Here is a 23,903-nt window from a genome sequence, read left to right as displayed (position 1 = left end):
GATAAATAGGTATTATAAAATAAGTTGGTTGGATAAAGATCGAAAAAATAGAAAGAAACAAAGCAAGAAAAAAATATCAGCCTGAATGAGTGACATTTATAGATGAATACAATATTAACAATAACAGTCACGTCAAATTGTTTGTGATGTAATTCGGCATGTAGTCGGTTGAAGACATACGAAAATTAACACCAGAGGTATTTCCTACTATACAGTAGAAATTAATACGACATGGCTAGTACTTTATAAATGATATGATTAGCTAATAAGTATAATGTCGAATGTGAAATGGAAGAGAAACTTTTTCGTGAGAAAAGGTAATCCTAGGAACAAATGAATAACTCATCTGTCAATAAAACATTCGTTATAATCATTATTTATTACGAACTTTACGCAAACAATTACTGAATCTAGAAACTTTGTTTCTATATGAAAATAAAATTAGTCATAAGGTAATTTAAAATAACTACCTAATTATCGGCTTGGAAACGGTAAACTTCCGTGAATAAAAGTGTTATTAAGTTGACCTAATAAATAAGCTATTTCCATGCAGTCTTTTATTCAAATTAATCAAGCGGTTTTCGTGTGTTGCGTGTGTTTAGACACGAAGACAATATTTTCAAAAACTGAGTTTTCGTTTCTGTTATTGCCGTTTGAACCAATTTAAAATTTGGAATTTAAATTCGTTAATAATAAAGGAAATATGTTGTTACACATTCGGTTTGTGGCTATTGTAGGCAATTTTAACAAAGAATATAGCCACCCCCTCTCTTCCCGTGGGTGTCGAAAGAGGCGACTAAGGGATAACAAGGTTCCACTACCACCTTGGAACTTAAGAAGCCGACAGATGGCGGGATAACCATCTAACTGCTGGCTTTGAAACACACAGGCCGAAGACGGGCAGCAGCGTCTTAGGTGCGACGAAGCCAGCCCTGCGGTCACCAACCCGCCTGCCCAGCGTGGTAACTATGAGCAACACACATGAGTTCACACCATTTTTGGCGCGAATTTGTGGAGGCCTATGTCCAGCAGTGGACTGCAATAGACTGGAATGATGATAGGCCTCTTCTCCATGTAGGAGAAGGGTCGGAGCCCAATTCACCACTCTGCTCCACTGCAGCTTGGCGATAATACCCAACTGATAGAATATGTTTTATTTAATAAATTTACATAACTATAAAATAAGTATGAGAATAATATGAAATTGAAATTATTGGTGTTACAATTAACCAATTACTTGAAGAATTATGAGACGTGTAAAAGTTGTTCCAAAGACAGAAATATCATTCTATTATACATAAATATTATTCTTTATACGAGCACTGTATTTTTAGTCCATTCTATTTTTACCCTTCAGACCTTGGATAACGAAGCTCGAACGTTTTTAAAGACCTTTCAATGCGTCTTTTTTAGTATCGAGTGAACGCAGTGTAACCGTTTTTTTTTCACAGAGATTTAGCCTCGCTATTTAGAGGGAAAACGCCAACCATTTGGCACAATGCCCCAAGGTTTAATCATTTGAACAAATCTTTCATTGTCTACTATTTTGTGTGAGCTATCTGTTTATATAGTAAATTGATAACTGTTTGATTAGTTTGTGTAGATAAGTACGTCTATAGAGATGTTTGTTGTTGCATAGAGCTAAATTAATTGTATTTATATTGGATAATATTCCATTGAATAACATAGCTAATAGAAATAGAATAATGCATTTCTAGCTGTCTGCGGCCGCGTGGTTTAGTTTTGTACAATTCCTATTTCACTTAGTGATAGCTTGGCATTCTCCTGATGGAATTTTTAACATCAGTGCAGTAGTTTTTCAATTTATCCATTACAAACAAACAAAAAAAACTATTTTGTATTAATATAGAGTATAGATGAAATATTTAAAAGTATTTAAATTGCTGAGGTAGAGACTGGGACGGTACCTCGACCTTACAAGTCACAGCTAAATAATACAAATTCAAGTTGTGTTACTGTGGTGAGTAAGGTGACTAGAGTTCCTGCGGGGGATTGAGGGTGGGGTCGGCAATGCGCTTGCGATGCTTCTGGTGGCAACACCAGAAAGCAAGTATCTATAAGCTGCGGTAATCGCTTACCATCAAGTGAGCCTACTCGTGTTGCCGACCTAGTTGTAAAAAAATAATCTTTAAACTTGATGTTTATTAAAAATATTAATGAAAATATATTATAACTAAAACAATTAATCTTAAAATATTTTACCAATTATTTTACAAGTTCAACTTGTTTTTGATTACTTAAAAGTATGCGTGTAATATCTTGTATCATTAAGAAAAAGTGAAAGAAACTTCGTATACATGGAACGAGTTTGATTAACGAGAAATGTTTGTATCGGCAATCAACAGGGATAGTTTTTGTTCCCGGCAATGCGGTGAAAGTTCGGATGTATCCGCCTACTCTTTTATTTTACGCTTCAATTAACTTCAGGGCTGAAAACGAAGATAGCTCAATAAAATATCGTCATGCGCGAGAACTATTTTCTAGAATTTTCTTTGCAGTTTTTGCATAAAATTTTAAATCATATGTATTAAATAAATTGTTGTTTTAACTAATTATTTTGATTGTGTCTACTATATAGAAGATTTTATTAATAGATTTTAGTCAAAAATATGTTTAAAGCGATTTCGTAGTGTAAGTAAATACCTTATTAATAATAATGAAATTGGCTACATCAAAATACGTACAAAATAAAACAATAATGTTGTTCACAAGATTACTTAAGCTATGAAAATAAGATGGCTAAAATTATATGAACTATTTCTTTATTCGTATTTTATGAGTTGTTTCGTATATTTTACTGTAGACAATTTGAGGATACGTGAGCACTTCTATAAGACGGTAATGTAAGGGACGACTTTATTTCTTTCCTTCCGTAATTCTCGACAATACAGCTTGATTTATTTGAAGGGTTACACTAAGGGCAAAGTAAGGGCAAAATTGATCAAGGCTACATTTACTAATTTTAATGTAACCATTGAGTTGCGAGCCGCAATGTGCTATAGGTAACAGCCGGTTGATATAGTTAGATATTTATTTTTATAAATTCATATTTAAACAATACTTATATATAAATAAAGACATTTATATCGTATCTCGAGATTTATTCTTATCTCGAGAGTAAACAGATACAATGCAAAAATACAAACGCCCAGACCTAATTATAATAATAACTTAGTTAACTAAAATAAATAATTATTCATAACTTGAACATTAATTTAGAAATATAAACATTAATTAACATTACTTATGGCTCGCTGTGTGCTCTCCAAGGGTGCTTGCTTATTGAACAATATTACTATAAATTCTCTTTAGAACTGAGCGTATTAGATAAAAAGTAATAATAACTGATATATATATAAAAACTAAATTTTTTTGTTTCTATGTGTAAGCTGTCTGGCTACGGCAGTAACGAATATAGCCACCCTCTCCCTTCCCGTGGGTGTCGTAAGAGGCGACTAAGGGATAACACAGTTCCGCTACCACCTTGGAACATAAAAAGCCGACCGGTGGCGGGATAACCATCCAACTGCTGGCTTTGAAATACACAGGCCGAAGACGGGCAGCAGCGTTTTCGGTGCGACAAAGCCAGCCCTGCGGTCACCAACCCGCCTGCCCAGCGTGGTGATTATGGGCAAAACACATGAGTTCACGTTATTTTTGGCGTAAAATTGTGGAGGCCTATGTCCAGCAGTGGACTGCGATAGGCTGAAGTGATGATGATGATGATGATCTCTGAGCTGCCACAAATCAAACAATTTTTTTTTTATTTAATTAAAGTGCATCCTTATAAAAGGTTTTTTTTCGGCATTTATATATTGACCCTAAAACATAGGCATTGCTTTTCCAAAAAGAAACAATCCAGGCAGGCAATGTTACGAAATTAATAATGGCAATTTTTAAGATAAGCTGCAAGTATGTTAGACAGAAGACGCGAATCTATAACATACGGCAAAAAGAGTGAATCAAATAAAGTTTTTAAAACTCTTGATTAATTGATTGGATTAATAAAAAGATATATAAGGATGAATGTTATAAAAATATATTTTACAAGTATTGGTCTTTTTCAAATGTTTCAGACAAAATTGTAGATTGTAAGCACGTATATTTGTCAATTATGGATAAAGCTTTCCTTTCCCCTTAGAAGAGATTTTGCCTATAAATATAACATATTCTTATATTAAACAGTATCGAACGACACTGCAAGGATAACTGCAATATTTAAAAACATTAAAGATAACATTTTTATCCCGAACTTATGTACCCACATACCTGTGTAAGGTGTATGGAGGTAATATTTTTTCGTCAGACAATTTGTTCGCTACGCTTGAACGCTCCCAAAAGATTAATGTTACACTTGGAGGTTTTATGTTTAAAATCAGAGATTAAGAAAATATAAAAATAAAATTATCAGAGATTAAGAAAATATAAAATATAATAATAATAATAAATATAAAATATACAGAAAAGTTTATTGTTAAAGTTAAAATTATAAAACTAGCTTCGTTCCTGAATTGAATTTAAAGACTGGTCGGAACTTAGAGGAAATACGCTGCACGGAACATAAAAATATTTCTTAACTCGGCGGTGGGAGGCGTACCTCATAATGTAACACGGATTGTCGTTACCGGGTCAAAAATACCACCATGGAATAATGGGCGTTTCCAATGGGTATTTCATGGAAATTGTTTTATTATTTCGTTTGTTCAATTTTATTATATTTTTAATGAAATGTTTGATAAAAGTATTTATTTGCTAATGTAATGTATTTTTTAATGAAATCAATGCTTACAACTAAGTACTTTTGCACTTGTCTTATAAAGAACCATAAATTTGACTAAAAAATTATAATATTAAAAAAAGATTTCAATATCAAATTACACTACTATTAGACATTATTACATATACTATTCTTACTTATGATAATAATTGTAAAATGTAATAATTTTGTATTTTTTTTAATTAACGGTCGAAATATAACAAAAAATTAGCCTCTTTACATGTCGCGTGATTTATATGATTTAATTTTTTGAGTAGTCTTCAGAAATGGAAATGGCATGTTCTCTACATATCTTTTTTTGCCACGTTTCAGCCTGTAATATCCCACTGCTGGGCATAGGCCTCTTTACCCCATGTAGGAGAAGGAGCTTAATCTACCACGTTGCTCCAATGCGGGTTGGTGGATTTTATGCCACAAATTGCACTTAATTTTGGTTTATCGATCCTTTTTCCAAGGACACACTGCATATCGTGATGCAAACATTTGCAAACCTGGATGCAGGACGCTTTCTTGCTAAGCACGACTTAGATTGGTATGATTTCTATCTTTTTTACTCACTCAATAATTTTGTGTGTCATATTATCATGCTAACACAGATTTATTTTCATGAAGTGGACAATATAATAATATACGATTGCGATCGAATATTCTGTGGGGGTTCTAAAACAATAAGTAGTTTTATCACTTTAGGATAATTTTATATATTTACTAGCTGTGCCCGCGGCTACGCTCGCGTTGAAATCAGTCTGTCACAAAGTTTTCGAAGTTACCCCAAAAAGGGAGTTGATTTCTGAAGATACATTATTTGGACACCTTCTCACCATATATAGAGCATACATTTTAAATTTCAAGTCTCTTACTTCAAAAACATAGGACTTTCATACAAACTTCCAACCCCGTCTTACCCCGTCCCCTTAGGGGTCGAATTTCGTAAAATCCGTTCTTAGCGGATGTCTACTCCCTATAAGGAACCTACTTGCCAAATTTCAAGTCTGTAGGTGTTATAGTTTCGGAGATTTCGTGATGAGTGAGTGACCTTTCGCTTTTATATATATTATTACTAGCTGTTCCCGCGGCTTCGCCCGCGTAGAAATCAGTGTGTCACAAAGTTTTCCCGGCAAACTTCCAGTGAAACTATTATCGAAATCGGCTTAGCCGTACCGTAAACCTTTCTCTCCAAGCCCTCTCTCCATTGGTGAAATCGCATGAAAATCCGTTCAGTAGATTTTGAAGGAATCTTTCACATATACTTTTGGGGACTTTGTTTTATAATACACTAACTGTCGCCTGCGACTACGTCCGCGTGGTTATGAAGATATGCATTACTATTAAGATGTTTAACGCAAATTATTTTTTTATTTCAGTCACTTGAAATGCTTATCAAACTGAGTAACTTTTTAAAAGGCACAATTTAGTATAATTTAATAGTTATTTTTATAAAACCTACATATACACCACATTTTTAGTTTTATTTTCAGGCTGTATATGTTTCATACAAACTATCAACCCTAATTAAACCCTCTTAGCGGTGGAATATCGCAAAATCCATTCTTAGCGGACGTCAACTAACTATAATCTACTTCCCTGCCTCATCTTTGTCCATCCTGGATGGATGGACCATCCAGCGGTTATTAAGTTCTCGTGATCAGTGAGTCAGTGACCTTTCTCTTTTATATATATAGATTACGATGCATTATTTGGACACCTTCTCGCTATCTATAGAGCATACATTTTAAATTTCTTTTACTCCTAAAACATATGACTTTCATATAAACTTCCAACCCCCCGTTTTACCCCCTTAGGGGTCGATTTTCGTGAAATCCGTTCTTGGCGGATCTCTACGCCCTATAAGGAGTCTTCCTGCCAAATTTCAAGTTTGTAGGTGTTATAGTTTCGGATATTTCGTGATCAGTGAGTCAACGTACCATCCCCCGTTTTAACCCCAAAAAGGGGTTGATTTCTAAAGATACATTATTTGGACACTTTCTCACCATCTATAGAGCATACATTTTAAATTTCAAATCTCTTACTTCAAAACACAGGACTTTCATACAAACTTCCAACCCCCGTTTTACCCCCTTAGGGGTCGAGTTTCGTAAAATCCGTTCTTAGCAGATGTCTACGTCCTATAAGGAGCCTTTCTGCCAAATTTCAAGTTTGTAGGCGTTATAGTTTCGGAGATTTCGTGATCAGTGAGTCAACCTACCATCCCCCGTTTTAACCCCAAAAAGGGGTTGATTTCTAAAGATACATTATTTGGACGCCCCTTCATCATCTATAGAGCATACATTTTAAATTTCAGGTCTCTTACTTCAAAAACATAGGACTTTCATACAAACTTCCAACCCCCGTTTTACCCCCTTAGGGGTCGATTTTCGTAAAATTCGTTCTTAGCGGATGTCTGCGTCCTATAAGAAGGCTACCTGTCAAATTTCAAGTTTGTAGGTGTTATAGTTTCGGAGATTTCGTGATCAGTGAGTCAACGTACCATCCCCCGTTTCAACCCCAAAAAGGGGTTGATTTCTAAAGATACATTATTTGGATACTTTCTCACCATCTATAGAGCACACATTTTAAATTTCAGGTCTCTTACTTCAAAAACATAGGACTTTCATACAAACTTCCAACCCCCGTTTTACCCCCTTAGGGGTCGAGTTTCGTAAAATCCGTTCTTAGCGGATGTCTGCGTCCTATAAGAAGCCTACCTGCCAAATTTCAAGTTTGTAGGTGTTATAGTTTCGGAGATTTCGTGATGACTGAGTGACCTTTCGCTTTTATATATATTACTAGCTGTGCCCGCGGCTTCGCCCGCGTTGAAATTAGTGTGTCACAAAGTTTTCCCGGCAAACTTCCAGTGAAGCTCTCATCATAATCGACTTAGCCGTTCCGTAAACATTCCTCTTGAAGAGCATGAAAATCCGTTCAGTAGATTTTGAGCGAATCGATCACATACACTTTTGGGGACTTTGTTTTATAATACACTAACTGTTGCCCGCGACTACGTCCGCGTGGTTATGAAGATATGCATTACTATTAAGATGTTTAACGCAAATTATTTTTTTATTTCAGTCACTTGAAATGCTTATCAAACTGAGTAACTTTTTAAAAGGCACAATATAGTATAATTTAATAGTTATTTTTATAAAACCTCTGTATACACCACATTTTTAGTTTTATTTTCAGGCTATGTATGTTTCATACAAAAAATCAACCCCAAATAAACCCCCTTTGCGGTGGAATATCGTAAAATTCGTTCTTAGCGGACGTCTGCTAACTATAATCTACCTCCCTGCCAAATTTTATCTTTGTCCAACCTGGATGGATTTTGAGTTCTCGTGATGACTGAGTTAGCGACCTATATATATAGATTACGATGCATTATTTGGACACCTCCTCACCATCTATAGAGCATATATTTTAAATTTCAAGTTTCTTACTTCAAAAACATAAGACTTTCATACAAACTTCCGACCCCCGTTTTATCCCCTTAGGGGTCGATTTTCGTAAAATCAGTTCTTAGCAGATGTCTATGCCCTATAAGGAACCTACCTATCAAATTTCAAGTTTGTAGCTGTTAAAGTTTCGGAGATTTCGTGATGAGGGAGTCAACCTATCATCCCCCGTTTTGACCCTAAAAAGGAGTTGATTTCTAAAGACACATTATTTGGACACCTTTTCACCATCTAAAGAGCGTACATTTTAAATTTCAAGTCATTTACTTCAAAAGCATAGGACTTTCATACAAACTTCCAATCCCCGTTTTATCCCCTTAGGGGTCGAGTTTAGTAAAATCAGCTCTTAGCGAATGTCTACGCTCTATAAGGAACTTACCTGCTAAATTTCAAGTTTGTAGCTGTTATAGTTCCGGAGATTTCGTGATGAGTGAATCAATCTATCATCCCCCGTTTTAACCCCATAAGGGAGTTGCTTTCTAAAAATACATTATTTGGACACCTTCTCACCATCTAAAGAGCGAACATTCTAAATTTCAAGTCTCTTACTTCAAAAACATAGGACTTTCATACAAACTTCTAACCCCCGTTTTACCCCTTTAGGGGTTGAATTTCGTAAAATCCGTTCTTAACAAATGTCTACGCCTTATAAGGAGTCCATCTGCCAAATTTCAAGTTTGTAGGTGTTATAGTTTCGGAGATTTCGTGATGAGGGAGTCAACCTATCATCCCCCGTTTTAACCCCAAAAGGGAGTTCCTGTTTAAAGATACATTATTTGGATACCTTTTCACCATCTAAAGAGCGTATATTTTAAATTTCAAGTCTCTTACTTCAAAAACATAGGACTTTCATACAAACTTCTAACCCCCGTTTTACCCCTTTAGGGGTTGAATTTCGTAAAATCCGTTCTTAGCGGATGTCTACGTCCTATAAGGAGCCTACTTGCCAAATTTCACGTTTGTAGGTGTATTATAGATTATAGATTATAGATTATTATATTATAGATAAAAGGCTGAGGTACTCTTTCCTCTTTATAAGATGCTGAAATATAGGAGGACACCAGTATACCGGGAGACTTTTTGCTCTGAATTATTTTCATGCCGACTATTTTCGTTGTCTTTGATCTTGGACATAAAATTTCGCTACTATTTTTTAAAACCAGTTCATCTTCTATATATCCTTCATTAAGAAGAAAATAAAACAACTTGTTAGTTTAAGCTCTAAAGCAACAAAAACGAAAAGTTGAAATATAATAAGACACGAAAAGTACCGTCCAAAAATATCCTTATGCGTCTAAAAGGTCTGTTGGTGACAAATACTAAACAAACAGTGGTCATTTATTCAAACCGGCGCACCGTTGGACGATTCTCGAGAGGCACTCGAACCAACGCGGCACAAAATTAGGCAGAAACCCTAAATATTTTTAAATTTATGCACTTTCTAATAAATATTCCTGTGTTTGCGTCTCTTGCCGGATTAAAGGGAATTGAAAAAGCGAAAGAGTTAAAAAACAAAGTACATCAAATAACATTAACATTTAGCTAGCCAATAACATTTTAGTGAAGCCTTTATTTGCTAAGTTGTAAGTACACTGTTAGCTACTCTAAACTTTTTTGATATTACAAAAAGTTTATCGAAGTTTCAATTTTAACTAGCGTTGAATAACATTTGTCTTTTCAGTTTGACTTAACTATTTTTACTCAACGTTTTCGCACTTATTTTGTTTTTATTATTAATTTAATCCAAAAAAAAAAAAATAATAATTTCGAAAAACAGATGACTTACTATCAATATTTAAATCCGTCAAACTATTAAAAATAGTAAATAAAACGTCAAGCTAAAAAACTGACTTTTGCTACAAATATTTATGGCAGGAGTTATGAGGTTTATGAGGCTAAAAGTTTATGAAGCTCTAGTCGATTTATTTTTTACCAATCAAAAAAAAAAAAATGTAAAATCCTACACTCGATAACTTCAATAAAGTAGTTTTATATTATATAAAAAAAACAAGATATGAACAAGGACAATCTGATATTAACATAATTTTGAAAGTTTCACTTCAATCGTGTGGTCTAAAGCACATTTTTTTTAAAATGTAAAAGCTACTTCTTCCAAGAGTCTACAAATGTTAATATTATAAAATTTTAATGAATTAAATTTAATAATTTTAATTTTAATTGTTTGATTCTCCTTTTAAATTAAATTGTAACTTATTTGTTATATACGAAATTAATTTTTAAAATATAATAAATTATAAATTATTAAAAGAAATTTAACGTAACTGCTATTTATTTATAATCAACTATATACAAGGTTTAAGTCTTTTATCAAAACTACTTTAGATCTACTTTACTCCTAAATATGTAGAGCTCTTCTCAGAGGCCGATATCTTTAAAGTAGCTAAAGTACGCTTAAAGTGTTCTTTGAAGTGCCAGATCTTCCTGTGATGTAATATCTAACATTTGCAGAGGATGTTATAAGACTGTACACTTTTCACAGTGAAATCTGCTGGTTCTTTGATATACAGAGGAGTAGCGGAATGTTTGTTTTTGCAGTTGTATTGTCATTTCATGTTAGTATTCTCTGCAAAGTTCGCTTTTATAAGTCGAAACGTTCTGTATTCAGAGCAAAATTTAGTTATGGAGTTATATTTTTTTGCGATAAAGAATATTTCAGATTGACTATACATAAGCCTTATATGTATATTGCTATATGAAGGTAGTTTCCTATATAAAGGAAGATGGAAACTTTTTTTAGACATACAATAGCATTGTACGCGTTCATAGAGGAGGCATAAAAACAACAATACATTGTCTACTCGTCGTTAATCAAGCGAGCGGAGCAAATTTTACCTCACAATTGCGACAGTTTTTTTTTTTAAATTTACCTTTGACAAATGGATCGCTTAGAAACTTAGCACGAAAGTAAATTGCAAAGAGGTTCGCAACGTGCAAGAAGAATTAAATTTTAATTTTATAGCCATAGACATATAAAAGTGCTTGATACGAAATATTGGAATTCAGGTACGAAGTCCAATGCTTTTGTGGCGTAATGGTAGCTAACGGGTCGATTATTGATATAATTTATTCAATTTTCGTGGTCACTGCTATAGAGATGCATTCTGAGTTCCAATATTTTATCACATTTCTAACACCGGACTAGCCAGAGAATAAAGTCATCGAAATTCTTACTTTGGCAAGATTAATAGGTAAACATTTGTAACTAGTTGTAATAGCAGAATGAATCTTGTGCATGTAGTTAAATATAACCTGCTTCAATAGCAGCAGCATCGTATGAAATATTGGATATGGCGCATTGTCTGTTTGGCTTATAATTATGCATAGAATGAGCATTATTTCTTTACACATTAATATATGACGTGTAGTACTTACATGAAATATAACCAAAGTCAACGAATAGCCTTGATATTTCGATAAATAGTGGATTAAGAATAGTATTTTGTTGATTTAATTTGTTAGATTATGAGTTATGCGATATGTGTTTAAGATTATATACTACTAATATCGAGAGTATGTTGGTAGTATCAATTTTATTATATTTTGTCGCTACCGGTACACCAGTACAGTTTTAGATTTTTTTATTATTATCGGATTTTTTCATTGAAAAAATCTCCAAGTGTCTCCTTTTATACGAAAAAAATGAAAGATTCATACGCATATAATGTAATGAATTATACACCGTTTAAGCAAACAATTTATGTAATCGCGGCCAACCTGTCGCTAAATATACGTCGTTTCGTTGCATTAAACCAAATTTAACGAAAGTTGAATATCATTAATAACATTATATACTTATAAATATTTACGATAGGTACGTTCAAGTAATTTAACTAATGTTGTGCATCGATTCAATGTTATTGTACGACACAACTTAACGCTAAACTATGGTTTCGGAATATAAAAATGATAATATATTTATATCATTTCGTCTGTTCTGTGACAGTGTGATGACTAAAATGCCTTAAAAATAATTACGAATATTTAGAAAGACCATAATATATATATATATATATATATATATATATATATATATATATATATATATATATATATATATATATATATATATATATATATATATATATATATAATTGTTATCGCAGTGGGGAACCCATTTGGTGATATCCAGGATGCCCGGGTAGGCATTCCTAGACCGTATGTTGGCTTCAGCACTTGGGGGTGCAATACCGACCAAAACCCCTGCGGAAGCCTTCAGCCGCTTTAATTGGAGAGTCCCGGATTTGCAGGTAACAGGATCCCTCCAGTAACAGGTTGGCTTCGGCGAAAAGGCCAAACTTCTCCTCCATGGGCACTGTCCAGTTCACCTCTGAACAATCCCGACGACGCCGTGTCTAGCAGGACCGGGTTCCCATCCCGGTCAGATACGGGCACGGGGGCGTTACTGGAGGCGCATTAAGTAGCGCCTCCTACGCACGCCCGTTCGTCGCCTGCGGACGGAGGGCTCGTCGGCGGCCTCCTCTTTCATCCGCTCGTCATTCTCCTTCTGGGACATTACTGTCTCGCAGAAGGAGACTATCGCCTTCCAGGACTCGTCGTCGCTGAACATCGCGGTGATGACGCTCGGCAGCGACAAGTCCCCGCCGAGGACTGTCATCAGATCGCAACGCAGCGCCACCCATCTCGGGCACACCTCGAGGGTGTGCTGGGCCGAGACCACCGCCGCGCTACAATTGTGACATCCAGTCGTCGGGTCCCTTTGGGCCGTCCGACACAAGTATTCACCAAAGCAGCCGTGCCCGGTGAGAACTTGCGTCAGACGGAAGGTGATGGGCTTGCGCTTACGGCGCATCCACCGCTGAAGGACCGGGCGCAAGGCAGCCGTTACGCATGTGCCATACGGCTGCTCCGCCAGGTCCTCCCCCTACCTCCGCATTAGTGCTTCTTGCCCCATCTGGCGCACCCGTAGGATCCCCCGTCCAACGTGGGGTTCTCACCGAGAGCCCTCCTACCCGAGACGCCATAATATTTTTTCTAGATTAATGAAGTATAATAATCCCAATAAACCGGAGATAAGCTTCTTTTCTTACAACAGTAATTTGACCTGAATGAGGTTTACTTAATACTATATTATCGGCATATTATATTCTAAGGTAAATAACAATAAGTCTAAAAAACTACTATACTAAAGCGTAAAAGATTACTTATTACTAACCTAACCTAACCTACCTAAATAATAACTTGTGAAGTGGAAGATTACATCCATACATATTAATGTAGGTACATCTTGTTCAAAAGAAATATTCATGTTATTTTAAAGTCTAGGAAAACTAGAATCTAAAAAGAAAAAAAAAAAACTTTCCATACTTGTCAGTTACATTACAAAATATTTCCAATAGTATAAACAGTACAAACGCGTAAAGGAAAGATATCCACACATCCACCTCCAATTCCTTCACAATTCCTTCACGATATTTCCTTATTATGGCAATTGTAAGACAAAATATCATATTTAGTTTTTCAGTTCCTAACTTGTATAAAGTTAGTTTTTATTGGCTGAAGTTGGTATATAGTATAAGCTTACATAAATAATAAATACGAGTGGATTTCATGGCGCCTGTTGTAATGCCAAGCTGTCTTATGAATTTACGAATCATAAAATTCTATATTAAAAGAGTTTTGTAAGGCCTCCTGAAACCTTGTCTCATGAAAATCTACATTCCAAATCGTTGGTAGCATCAATTTTTTTTTACCACTTACTTACTTCTTACTTTCAGTAGAGCTACAACTCTGGCTTGTGGGTCCTGGCCTCTTCCATAATTTTCTTCCACTTGCCACGATCTCTGGTGACCGTCCTCCAGTTCGTAAACGTGCCCATCGTCCTCAGATCCTCCTCTATGCAGTCCTTCCATCTTTTCATTGGTCTTCTTATCAGTCTCTTCTGCTGTGGTTTCCACTCAGATATTATTTTGGTTGCCCTGGTTTCAGGCATTCTTTCTAAGTGGCCTGCCCACCTCAGTCAACTCCAGTACCACTAGGGTGGCAAATAAGCGTACGGTTCACTATATGGCAAACGGCTTTCGTATTATAGACGCTTACAAAATCAGGAACATCAATCACATGCGCGTTGCGAAACATACCCTCGACTCTCATCAAGTGCTCTGGCTACCTACCTTACCACAGGAACTTAAGGCACCTTGAATGCAGTATTATTGAATTGTGATCTTATGAGGCTTAGCCATTCTAGTTTTTGAGCAAGATTCTTACTTTATCCTACCTATCTATATATAGGTATGGATTATGTATTATACTAGCTGCTGCCCGCGACGCCATCTGCGTAAACGCTATACAGCATCAAAAATTCCTACGATTATACCTTACAGAGACTATACGACAGAGACGATACGATTATACTTAACAGAGGGAGACTGTCTTTTGTAAAATTTGCCTTGAAAAAGTGATTATTTTCAGCCTGCTTTGAATAAATGACTTCATGGTGATTCTGCTGAATTAAGTCATAAGTTGTGACTGAAGCAGATGGAGAAAATAATGGATTTTATAAGACTTAAATGAAGTAACACAAAACTTATATAAATACATTTTTTAATTGTCTTGCTCATCACTGAAACGAATTAACGATACAATTTTTGAGAAGAAAATGCACAATTCCATCTATGAATTTTAAAAACAACTATTAATCTCACGAACATGATCAAATTTAAATTATTTATATCCAAAAAGGAATTTATGATGATATTTTTGAAATCTCATAGATAGCGCTGCTTTAATATTGTCTTGATACTACTTATATTCCTTTAATTATGTTTATCGGCCTAAGTTACTTATATTGCGTGATTTTTATAGTGTGAAGCTAGCTTATAGCATGGTTATTAACATAATAACAACAACATTCAAATACGCGTCGTTATATTACGCGTTGTTACAGAATGCGTTGAAGAAATAAAGTTTCACTGCTCGTTCCCCGCAGGTGATAGCGTGACAATATGTTGTCCCGACTTCTTAATAATATTCGTGCCAAATTTGAAGTAAATCCATGCAGTAATTTTTGAGTTTATCCCGGATACATACAGACAAACAGACTAAAATTCTATAGACTATATTTTTGGCTTCGGTATCGATTGTAGATCATTCCAAGTATTCTTTTAAAAAAATATTCAATGTACAGTTTTGACTTTCCTACCATTCTATTATATGTATAGATCATGATATAATTGTTTTGGATTCTTCCTTTTATTTTATTTAAATTTATTGAGTAATAAAAAGTAATATTAAGCGAAAGATTTTTCTATTGATAAATAGTTAATTTTTGAGAATATAACTTAAGTTGATAATCTTAAACCCTCTAAAAGTATTACTAAGTATTGCTTTCTGTCATTAGTTAATTTTATTTTATTGACGTTTATGTATAATATTCACCCAGTAACACCCCACTGCTGGGTTTAGACCTCTTTCTATTGATTTATATTCTTAAAAGAGAAATGGTATAACGAACACATAAACAACGTCATCTGGAGTGACTTTGTCCTGTATTATATTATGTATATCATTAGCAGAACAGGAAAGGGCAAAAGGTTAACTGTCCCCAAATGAAGACAAAGAGCCGAAAACATCATTTAAACTTTAATAATAAGTTCCTGTAAAACATTAATAATATTATGGCAACCATGAGATCTAATATGTAGTCCCTTGTGAGTTTAAAGATATTACTTAACTTGGTCTTTATGAAGCAATACAAAGCTTTGTTGTTTGATAGCGTTGATAAGTAGGGTAACTGTATGTATCCGGGCGGGTGTCTACCAAACCTAATTACTAGAAAATGAATGTACATAGCATGTATATTTTGCGACGAAATTATATGCTAATATTATAAAGCTGAAGAGTTTGTTCGTTTGTTTAAACATGCTAATCACAGGAACTTTTAGTTCGATTTGAATTTTTTTTTTGTGTAGGATAGTCCATTTACCGAGAAAAGCGTTATATAACAATACACTACGGCCAAAATGAGCTGAGATTAACAAGAAATATAACGAAATGGGGAAAAGCGTTATGTTTAACAACTAAATCATACCGAGACCGGTATCGGTCGATGGTACCCTTCTCGCAGTAGTTCGGGTTAAGTTTACCTAGGCCATACCATCCAATTGGGCCGCAACAACTTTGAGAAGGTAGCCAATAGGTGAATTTGGTTGGGCTTAACGGCATCTGGCAGGCTTCGGCGAGTCTTCACTTCGAAGATTCCGTCTGACTGACTGAACTTAGGAGATACTTAGGAGAACTTAGTTTAAGTCACCTGAGTTGCACAGTAATGGTTTAAAAATATTTTAATACGTTTTTTCCTAAAATTAACGCGGGTGAAACCGCGTTCGACAGCTAGTAGTAGAGTAAATTGAGAAAGTTTAAAATCGTCGTCAACTATAATATTATATTAAGAAACCATCTATCGCAGGTCTAGCCGGAAGAAACTAAACAACGAGACGGTGATATACTCGTATGAACATAAAATTAAGAAAGATAGAAAATTAAAAATTAAAAAGTTGATTTTGTATAAATCATAGCTTCATTTTAAGATCAACATATCCGACAAACACGGCACGGAAACTAACGACACATACCCGGGTTTCTGTTTTGTCTAACAAGGCTGAATGTTGGAACTGCCGTTCACAGAACATTTTCATAGAGTATGAAATAATATGTCGCTTCAGCTACAAATAACAAAACTAATCTAATTTTAGGCATACAAGCGTTTCCCATAGAAGAAATATTTTAAAATTATTTTTAATTTGCTTAAGATGGTCGTAGTGTTAAATATTGTATGATGTATTGACTTGCTTTTGGTTGGGCTTAAGGTTTAAGGAACTTTATTTCCCCAAGAATATTACGGTTCACTTAGGAACATATAGACACTTATTAAATAGAATATGTAATTAATAGTAATACTTTATTAACTTATATTTAAATATTAGTATTATCTTCATAGATGTTAAAGTCATGCCGACAACTAACTATGGTGGTTCGTACGGCGGGTGCGCTCGTGGGGCGAGCATCTTGTTCGTGGATGGACCGTTATGGAAGGCCGGCGTCGCCGCCTGCACAGCGTCCTCTACGATCCGCGAGTAAAGATCGCTCTATACGAAGGGTGAGTTTTAGTTAATGTTTTCTAAACATAACATAACATAACATAACATAACAATACACTTTATTGTACACCAAAACCGAAATAATACATATTATGAACTTAAACAGAGTATCATCAGGCACAAAGGGCGGCCTTATCGCTAAAAAGCGATCTCTTCCAGGCAACCTAGGGGCAGAGGAGATGGTATTGTGTCAGTGTAGGTGTACAAATTGAGACATAAACGTTTGAATATATTTACTTATTTACATACATACATAAACATATACATAAATACATACATACGTACATACATACATACATACATACACATATACATACATATATACATAAACATATACATACACAAACACATACATACATACATACATACATACATACATACATATATATATATATATATATAATTTTATTCACGTTGAATACATACAGAAAATGAGTGGGTTTTTCCACAACGATAAAAAGTAAAATACTCATACCAACACATAAATACAAATTCACGTTATTTCATATTAATATATGTAATACTAACCATACATTATTATTATTTTTCTGCTTTGTTCAATAATCTTTAATGTTATAAAAATGTATGCAGTAATTTTTATTCGTAAAATTTAATTTGTAAATGCTGTTGAAACAAAGTTGTTTAAATAGCAAAATAACGTATTCACGACCTAAAGCTTCGGCTAACTATAGCAATCTTATGATTAAACTAAATTCTTTCGTAAATTATTTTCTAATGTTTACGCAAATTTCATTCATTATAATTTTAAAACAATTATTGCATTCAAATTAACAGTATTTATCTCATTATTGTCAATTATATAACTCTAACTTCTATCTTCTAAAAAAATAATATTAATACGCTTTAGATAACAATTTAATAATAATTCCTTAACTCACATTCAATACTGTCGACTGGAGCGAATCAAAGCATAATGTTAGTGTTATGTATCTTAAAAAGTTATGTTAATCTTAGGGAAAAAATAAAAATAAAATTTTAAATACGATTAGAATACGTTTGTTTTTATATGAGCTACTGAAGTTTTAATTCATTAAAGAAAATAGAAAGACGATCGTTAGGAAAATAAACAAAAATCCTTGCTGACATCAGAAATCTCAGAAAGATATTATTCTAATACGATATTATTATATTTTAAGCAATACTGAGGAAATACATTAATCAAATATTATTTATTTTTCCTAATTCTTTTTTTCTTTAACTATTATATTTACACGTTTGTAGTATAAATATATATTTCCAGTATGTTTTCTAAGATGTTAAACATGCTCTTAGTAACTGAATAGATGTATTTGAAGGGGTCAAAGAAGTCTATTTGAGGCCACTTTAGGTGACATCTAGATCACAATTCTACAAGCTTAATTATAACACTGTGCATTGTGCATCGTTGACAATACATTACTTCTATAATATACCATATTTTATTTTAAGCACGATGCGTTGCTTATATAAGAGTCGCAGTGTCGTTTGTTAAGTACAAAGTTACGACCAGGTACATTTTTTTTAACTTTTTTTAACTTTTACTTTTAAAAAACTGATTTTTAAAGTAATACTTTACATAATTATTGATGATTACATTAAAAAACCTGATCGTTAGCATAAATAGACAACCAGAAAAACAAATAAAAGAACATTACACGGACAGATAACAGTTATAATCATAGAGTCAAACACTAAAGTTCGTAGAGTAGTAAGTAAGTAGAGTAGTCTTTGATTGGATATAATTATGAAAATCTAATAACTATTTTTTTAATATATATTTTTTTAAATATATTTTTTCACCTCACTTTTTGTCGCTTATTTATGGATTACGGTTTAATCGCGGTAATATTCGTACCTTTTATTTTTGTTCGACGTTCAACAGAGTTTCATCCGTTGCGGTCACGAGTTGACTGGAGTTACAAACATGAATTTATAACATTCGTAGAATTTTTCGTTTATTTGGTCATGCGTATCTAATTTTTCTGTTTTGTTGGTAAATAGTAAAATGTTCGTCGAAAACAATTTCTTCATAAGCTTACATGAGTTTCTATCCTGGAATAGGACATGATCAAGTAATTTTGGCTGAAAAGATTACTTTGTCATGCGCGCGCCATTACCCAATTATGTCATCGTTCATTTTGTATCGGATTACACATCAAAGAAAACATTTAATGCTAGGTCTTTTTTAAATAAATATAGAGGATATGTTTTTACCATTTCAGTAAATCTTGTTATAATAAAGTATATAATTTATTTCATTGCTCCAGATTTAAATAATAGATGATTGTTTTACGATGACTGTTTATACATGAATGCGTGGCTTGCACCACGCATTCATTTGACAAGATTGATTTTTTTATTTTATAAAATTAGGTCGGCAAACAAGCGTACAGCTCACATGATGGTAAGCGATTACCGTAGCCTATAGACGCCTGCTATACCAGAAGCATCGCAAGTGCGTTGCCGACCCTACCCCTAATCTCCCCTCCCCCTTAGGAGCTTTGGTCACCTTACTCACCACAGGAACACAACACTGCTTGTAAGTAGTATTATTTAGCTGTCATCTTCTGTAAGGTCCAGGTACTTGCCCAGATGGGCTGCTCTAGATTTTTGATCAGGATTTTGAGCAGGATTGACGTATATATCTAGAGCCTTGAGTTTAGTGGATTGTTTGCTATTCCTCATTTTGGTATTGTTAAATCCAAATACATTATTATTAAAGACGCCTCATTAATGGACTTACCACTACCTATTAAATATGTATAGTCATCTATATAATACATATATGTCGGGGGATATCAGATAAAAAGATAAATCTGTATACGTATAAGACCTAGATAGGTTTTATAATAATTTTGTTTAGTAAACAGAAATTAGATATTAGATATTTTAAAGATCGTTTCTTTTTAACTTGTTACTACGGTATTTAGTAAGCTTTCATAGTTATCGTATTATTTATCAAAAAAAATTAGAGGAGTTGAGGGTGCTTCCAATGTACATGGGAAGAAAGGGTCGACTAATTGCGGTCGTGTTGCCACTAGCTACGCCGTTTGGGGTTGTAATGACACAAACACACTGTAATGTTACTCCTTGATCGAGCCACGCTATTACACTTAAACATTGCGTTCGTAGATTCAAATTCAAGATAAAAAGAGACTTTATTAAGATTTTTGTACAGACATTAACTGAGGTAGGGCACAGCAGGAATTTCCTGCTCAAAATATGGAGCATTCCGACTGGGGTATTACCTCGACCTTACAGAAGATCACAGCAAAATAATACTGTTTTCAAGCAGTATTGTGTTCCTGTTGGTGAGTAAGGTGACCAGAGCTCCTGGGGGATTGGGGATTGGGTCGGCAACACGCTTGCGATACTTCTGGTATTGTAGGTGTCTATAAGCTACGGTAATCGGTACCGTCAGGTGAGCCGTACGCTTGTTCTTCGACCTAGTGACATAAAAAAAGACATTGGACACTAAACTTGCAGTACAAATTTTGTTCGATGACATAGGGACAGGTAAACAATTTTTTTTAATATTGCCAATGTTCGCAATATATACAACAACAGCCGATGTTAAAAAATGTATGCATAACGATATTCTTACGGCTTTACTATGGTAGTTTATAGAGCAATAACTCTATCTCCCAATAATTAAATTTTTTAGTTGTTGTATTAAGATAAATAAATAAAAAACAAACGTTTCACAGTCAACGGCCCCCACTTGCCAACGGCCTCTTGTGTAGGGAGTCCGGAAACACACACAATACACAAGCAAAACGCCCAGACCACGGTAAACATCTTTATGGCCAATACGAACCCGCGGGATCGAACGCGCAACCGCCAGCGCAACGCCCACCATAATATGATATAGTTTAGAATGAAACACATTTTACAAGAAAAAAAAATCCTTTCTGTATGCAGTTTTTTAATTGTATGCGGCAGTTAATATTAATATTTTACTTTATTGACGTTTTTAAGGCTAAGAAAAATAGTATTGGACCTTATGCAGAAGTAAATTTGCTAGAGTAGCTCGTATATTAAGACAAAGTAAAACTAAAAAAAAGAACTAGTAATTTTTTCCATTTAAAACATATATATGACCTATATAAATGTTTGCTTTGATCATCTAATACTATAACATGTTTTAAGTAATATTTTATTTTACTTTAACAATCATATCGCAATTAAGTTTCATACAAATACAAATATTTTTATAATATCAAGTATCATCTGTAAATTATTATTACACATACACACACATCAGTCTAACGCAGTCCACAGCTGGACATAGGCCTCCACAAGTTCGCGCCAAAAATGGCATGAACTCATGTGTTTTGCCCATAGTCACCACGCTGGGCAGGCGGGTTGGTGACCGCAGAGCTGGCTTTGTCGCACCGAAGACGCTGCTGCCTGCCTTCGGTCTATCTATTTCAAGGCCAGCAGTCGGATGTTTATCCCGTCATTGGTCGGCCTTTTAAGTTTAAAGGTGGGAGTGGAACTATGTTATGCCTTAGTCGCCTCTTACGACACCCACGGGAAGAGAGGGGGTTATTATTATTATTATTAAATTGATTGTTGTTATTATAACCTGATTGTTTATTGCCTGAAGGTGGATTTATGTATCGAGCCGGGTCAGTCACTGGGTCTGATGATTCGAGGTGGGTTGGAGTACAACCTCGGTATCTACATCACTGGAGTGGATAAGGATTCCGTCGCTGATCGAGCGGGGCTAATGGTATGTCGTTAGTACTTTATACCCTTTTATTTTTTAAATTAAAAAAAAATTCTTATGAATTATTTTGATTTATATTTTAAGTAATTTTAAAATATCACTTACAAAAGTATAGCACATTATTTCAAAAGTAATTTTGAATGAAAATTTTGTATACTAGTTATTTGTTATTTAATAAAACAATTAATTTTAGACACTACAGACATGAAAATTAACGGCTAATATTTTAAAAACCTTCAAATCATTTTAGATTCTATTTTCGCGAGTTATGAACTAATTTTTAGTCAAATGTCCCAAAGGAAAGTCAGCTTTACTAAATCCACACATCTTTCTTGAATTGACCAAAAATATAAAAAAGAGCATCAATTAAATAAAATATTGCATAAAGTATTGTTATGGCATATGGTAAATGTGTTGTAACTTTGTCAATGTCTCCCTACAAATGTCAGCCAGTCATTTGTAACCAAGTGGCACATTTTTTCGTGTGTAGTTTCATTCCTGCTAAGAATGAAGAGCGGTCTTGTTCTTTAGTTGGTCGTTATAAATTGCTTTTCATAAATAAAACTACAGCTCAACTGTATACGGTATATATTGCTCGTAGTTATCCGTTGTTAGTAATTGTACTTGTTTTGTGGTTGACTAGAATAAGCTTTTGGGGCTTAAGAATCAGGAGTGGCTTCAAGAGTATATAATTCAGGATGTAATCGAGAAGTACGTTTACTTTTGACGTGACAATGTTTATTTATTTGTTACATGTTATTTGTTTGTTATTAGTTTATAATATCTTAAAACGTTACATAGCTCTATAAGTAAAAAAATAACATAGTCGTAGAATAAATTTTTAATTTTCACAAGTCAGCCTTAAATATAAACAGAAATATATTTTGAGCATGAAAGTACACGGAAAGTTTCGCATGTTTGTAAATGAAGAAACTTTTTACTTACTTTATAAATATTAACAGCTCGTTTCTAAAGGTTGAGGTTTTCGTTAACTGTATTCCAACAGTTGAAAAATCACCATAAAACGGTGTGCTATGAACAATGATACTGTGACATTAAATAACCATTTTTTTTTTATCTTGGCATTCCAAATTGTAATTTAATTTAAAATACGGAGTATATAATCTGGCATTTTATACAACGCCTACAAGATTTAGCCAAGGCATGTATTAATTTTTTTTCATGCATATTTTAATACAGGCATTCTGCAGAATGATTCAACTATACACCTTGCCGGCGACATATATGTTACTGAATTACAGTAAAAAAATTAAAAAAGAAGTGATACGCTAAAGTGCTTGATTGATTATATGAACCTATATATACATTATATACCTTGCTTATACAACACTATACAATTTTACCCAGTCTTTATTGATCAAGTATCCTATTCTATGTTAATAATCCATAAAATACTCAAACTTTCTTAGACGTTTAAAAGAGTATTGTTTCAACTGAATTAATATTTTTAATCTTTATATGTATTTACAATCTGCGTTAGTGAATTTTTTCTATTTCTAAATTTTACTTTTAATAAAAACGAGAAAACTTTGTGTACAAGTAACATTGTTTACGACATAACTTTTTGTGAAAACAGCGGCAGATGTACATAAATAAGAGAGTTCTCATTTATTTGTAAAGTTTTGGTACATTAGGACTTTCGTTTCGATTCAGATTTGAGCGGTCTACGTTTTTGTATGAAAACATTCGCTATTTGTTTTTGTTTTTTATTTCAAGAATGTTACTTAAGTAACTATAGCATAAAACAGTATCAATTTATTTTC

At 33.9% G+C, this 23,903-nt stretch overlaps 1 protein-coding gene and 1 long non-coding RNA gene across 2 annotated transcripts in view; one reads left to right on the top strand and one right to left on the bottom strand.

Moving 5' to 3' along the window:
* The window catches only part of LOC123669584 (whirlin), a 99,373-nt gene that overhangs the window by 16,102 nt on the left and 59,368 nt on the right, over positions 1-23,903 (top strand). The window contains exons 6-7 of the mRNA XM_045603184.1: positions 17,228-17,386; positions 21,997-22,122. Of these exons, the coding sequence (XP_045459140.1) occupies positions 17,228-17,386; positions 21,997-22,122 (285 nt within the window). The remainder of the gene's footprint in view (positions 1-17,227; positions 17,387-21,996; positions 22,123-23,903) is intronic.
* LOC123669586 overlaps positions 1-23,903 on the bottom strand; it is a 68,573-nt gene that overhangs the window by 8,028 nt on the left and 36,642 nt on the right. The window lies entirely within an intron of this gene.

Source organism: Melitaea cinxia, chromosome 3 (genome assembly GCF_905220565.1).
Source record: "Melitaea cinxia chromosome 3, ilMelCinx1.1, whole genome shotgun sequence".
Classification (NCBI taxonomy): domain Eukaryota; kingdom Metazoa; phylum Arthropoda; class Insecta; order Lepidoptera; family Nymphalidae; genus Melitaea; species Melitaea cinxia.
Note: the sequence above shows the minus strand (reverse complement) of the source record. Positions and strands in the feature narration are given on the sequence as shown.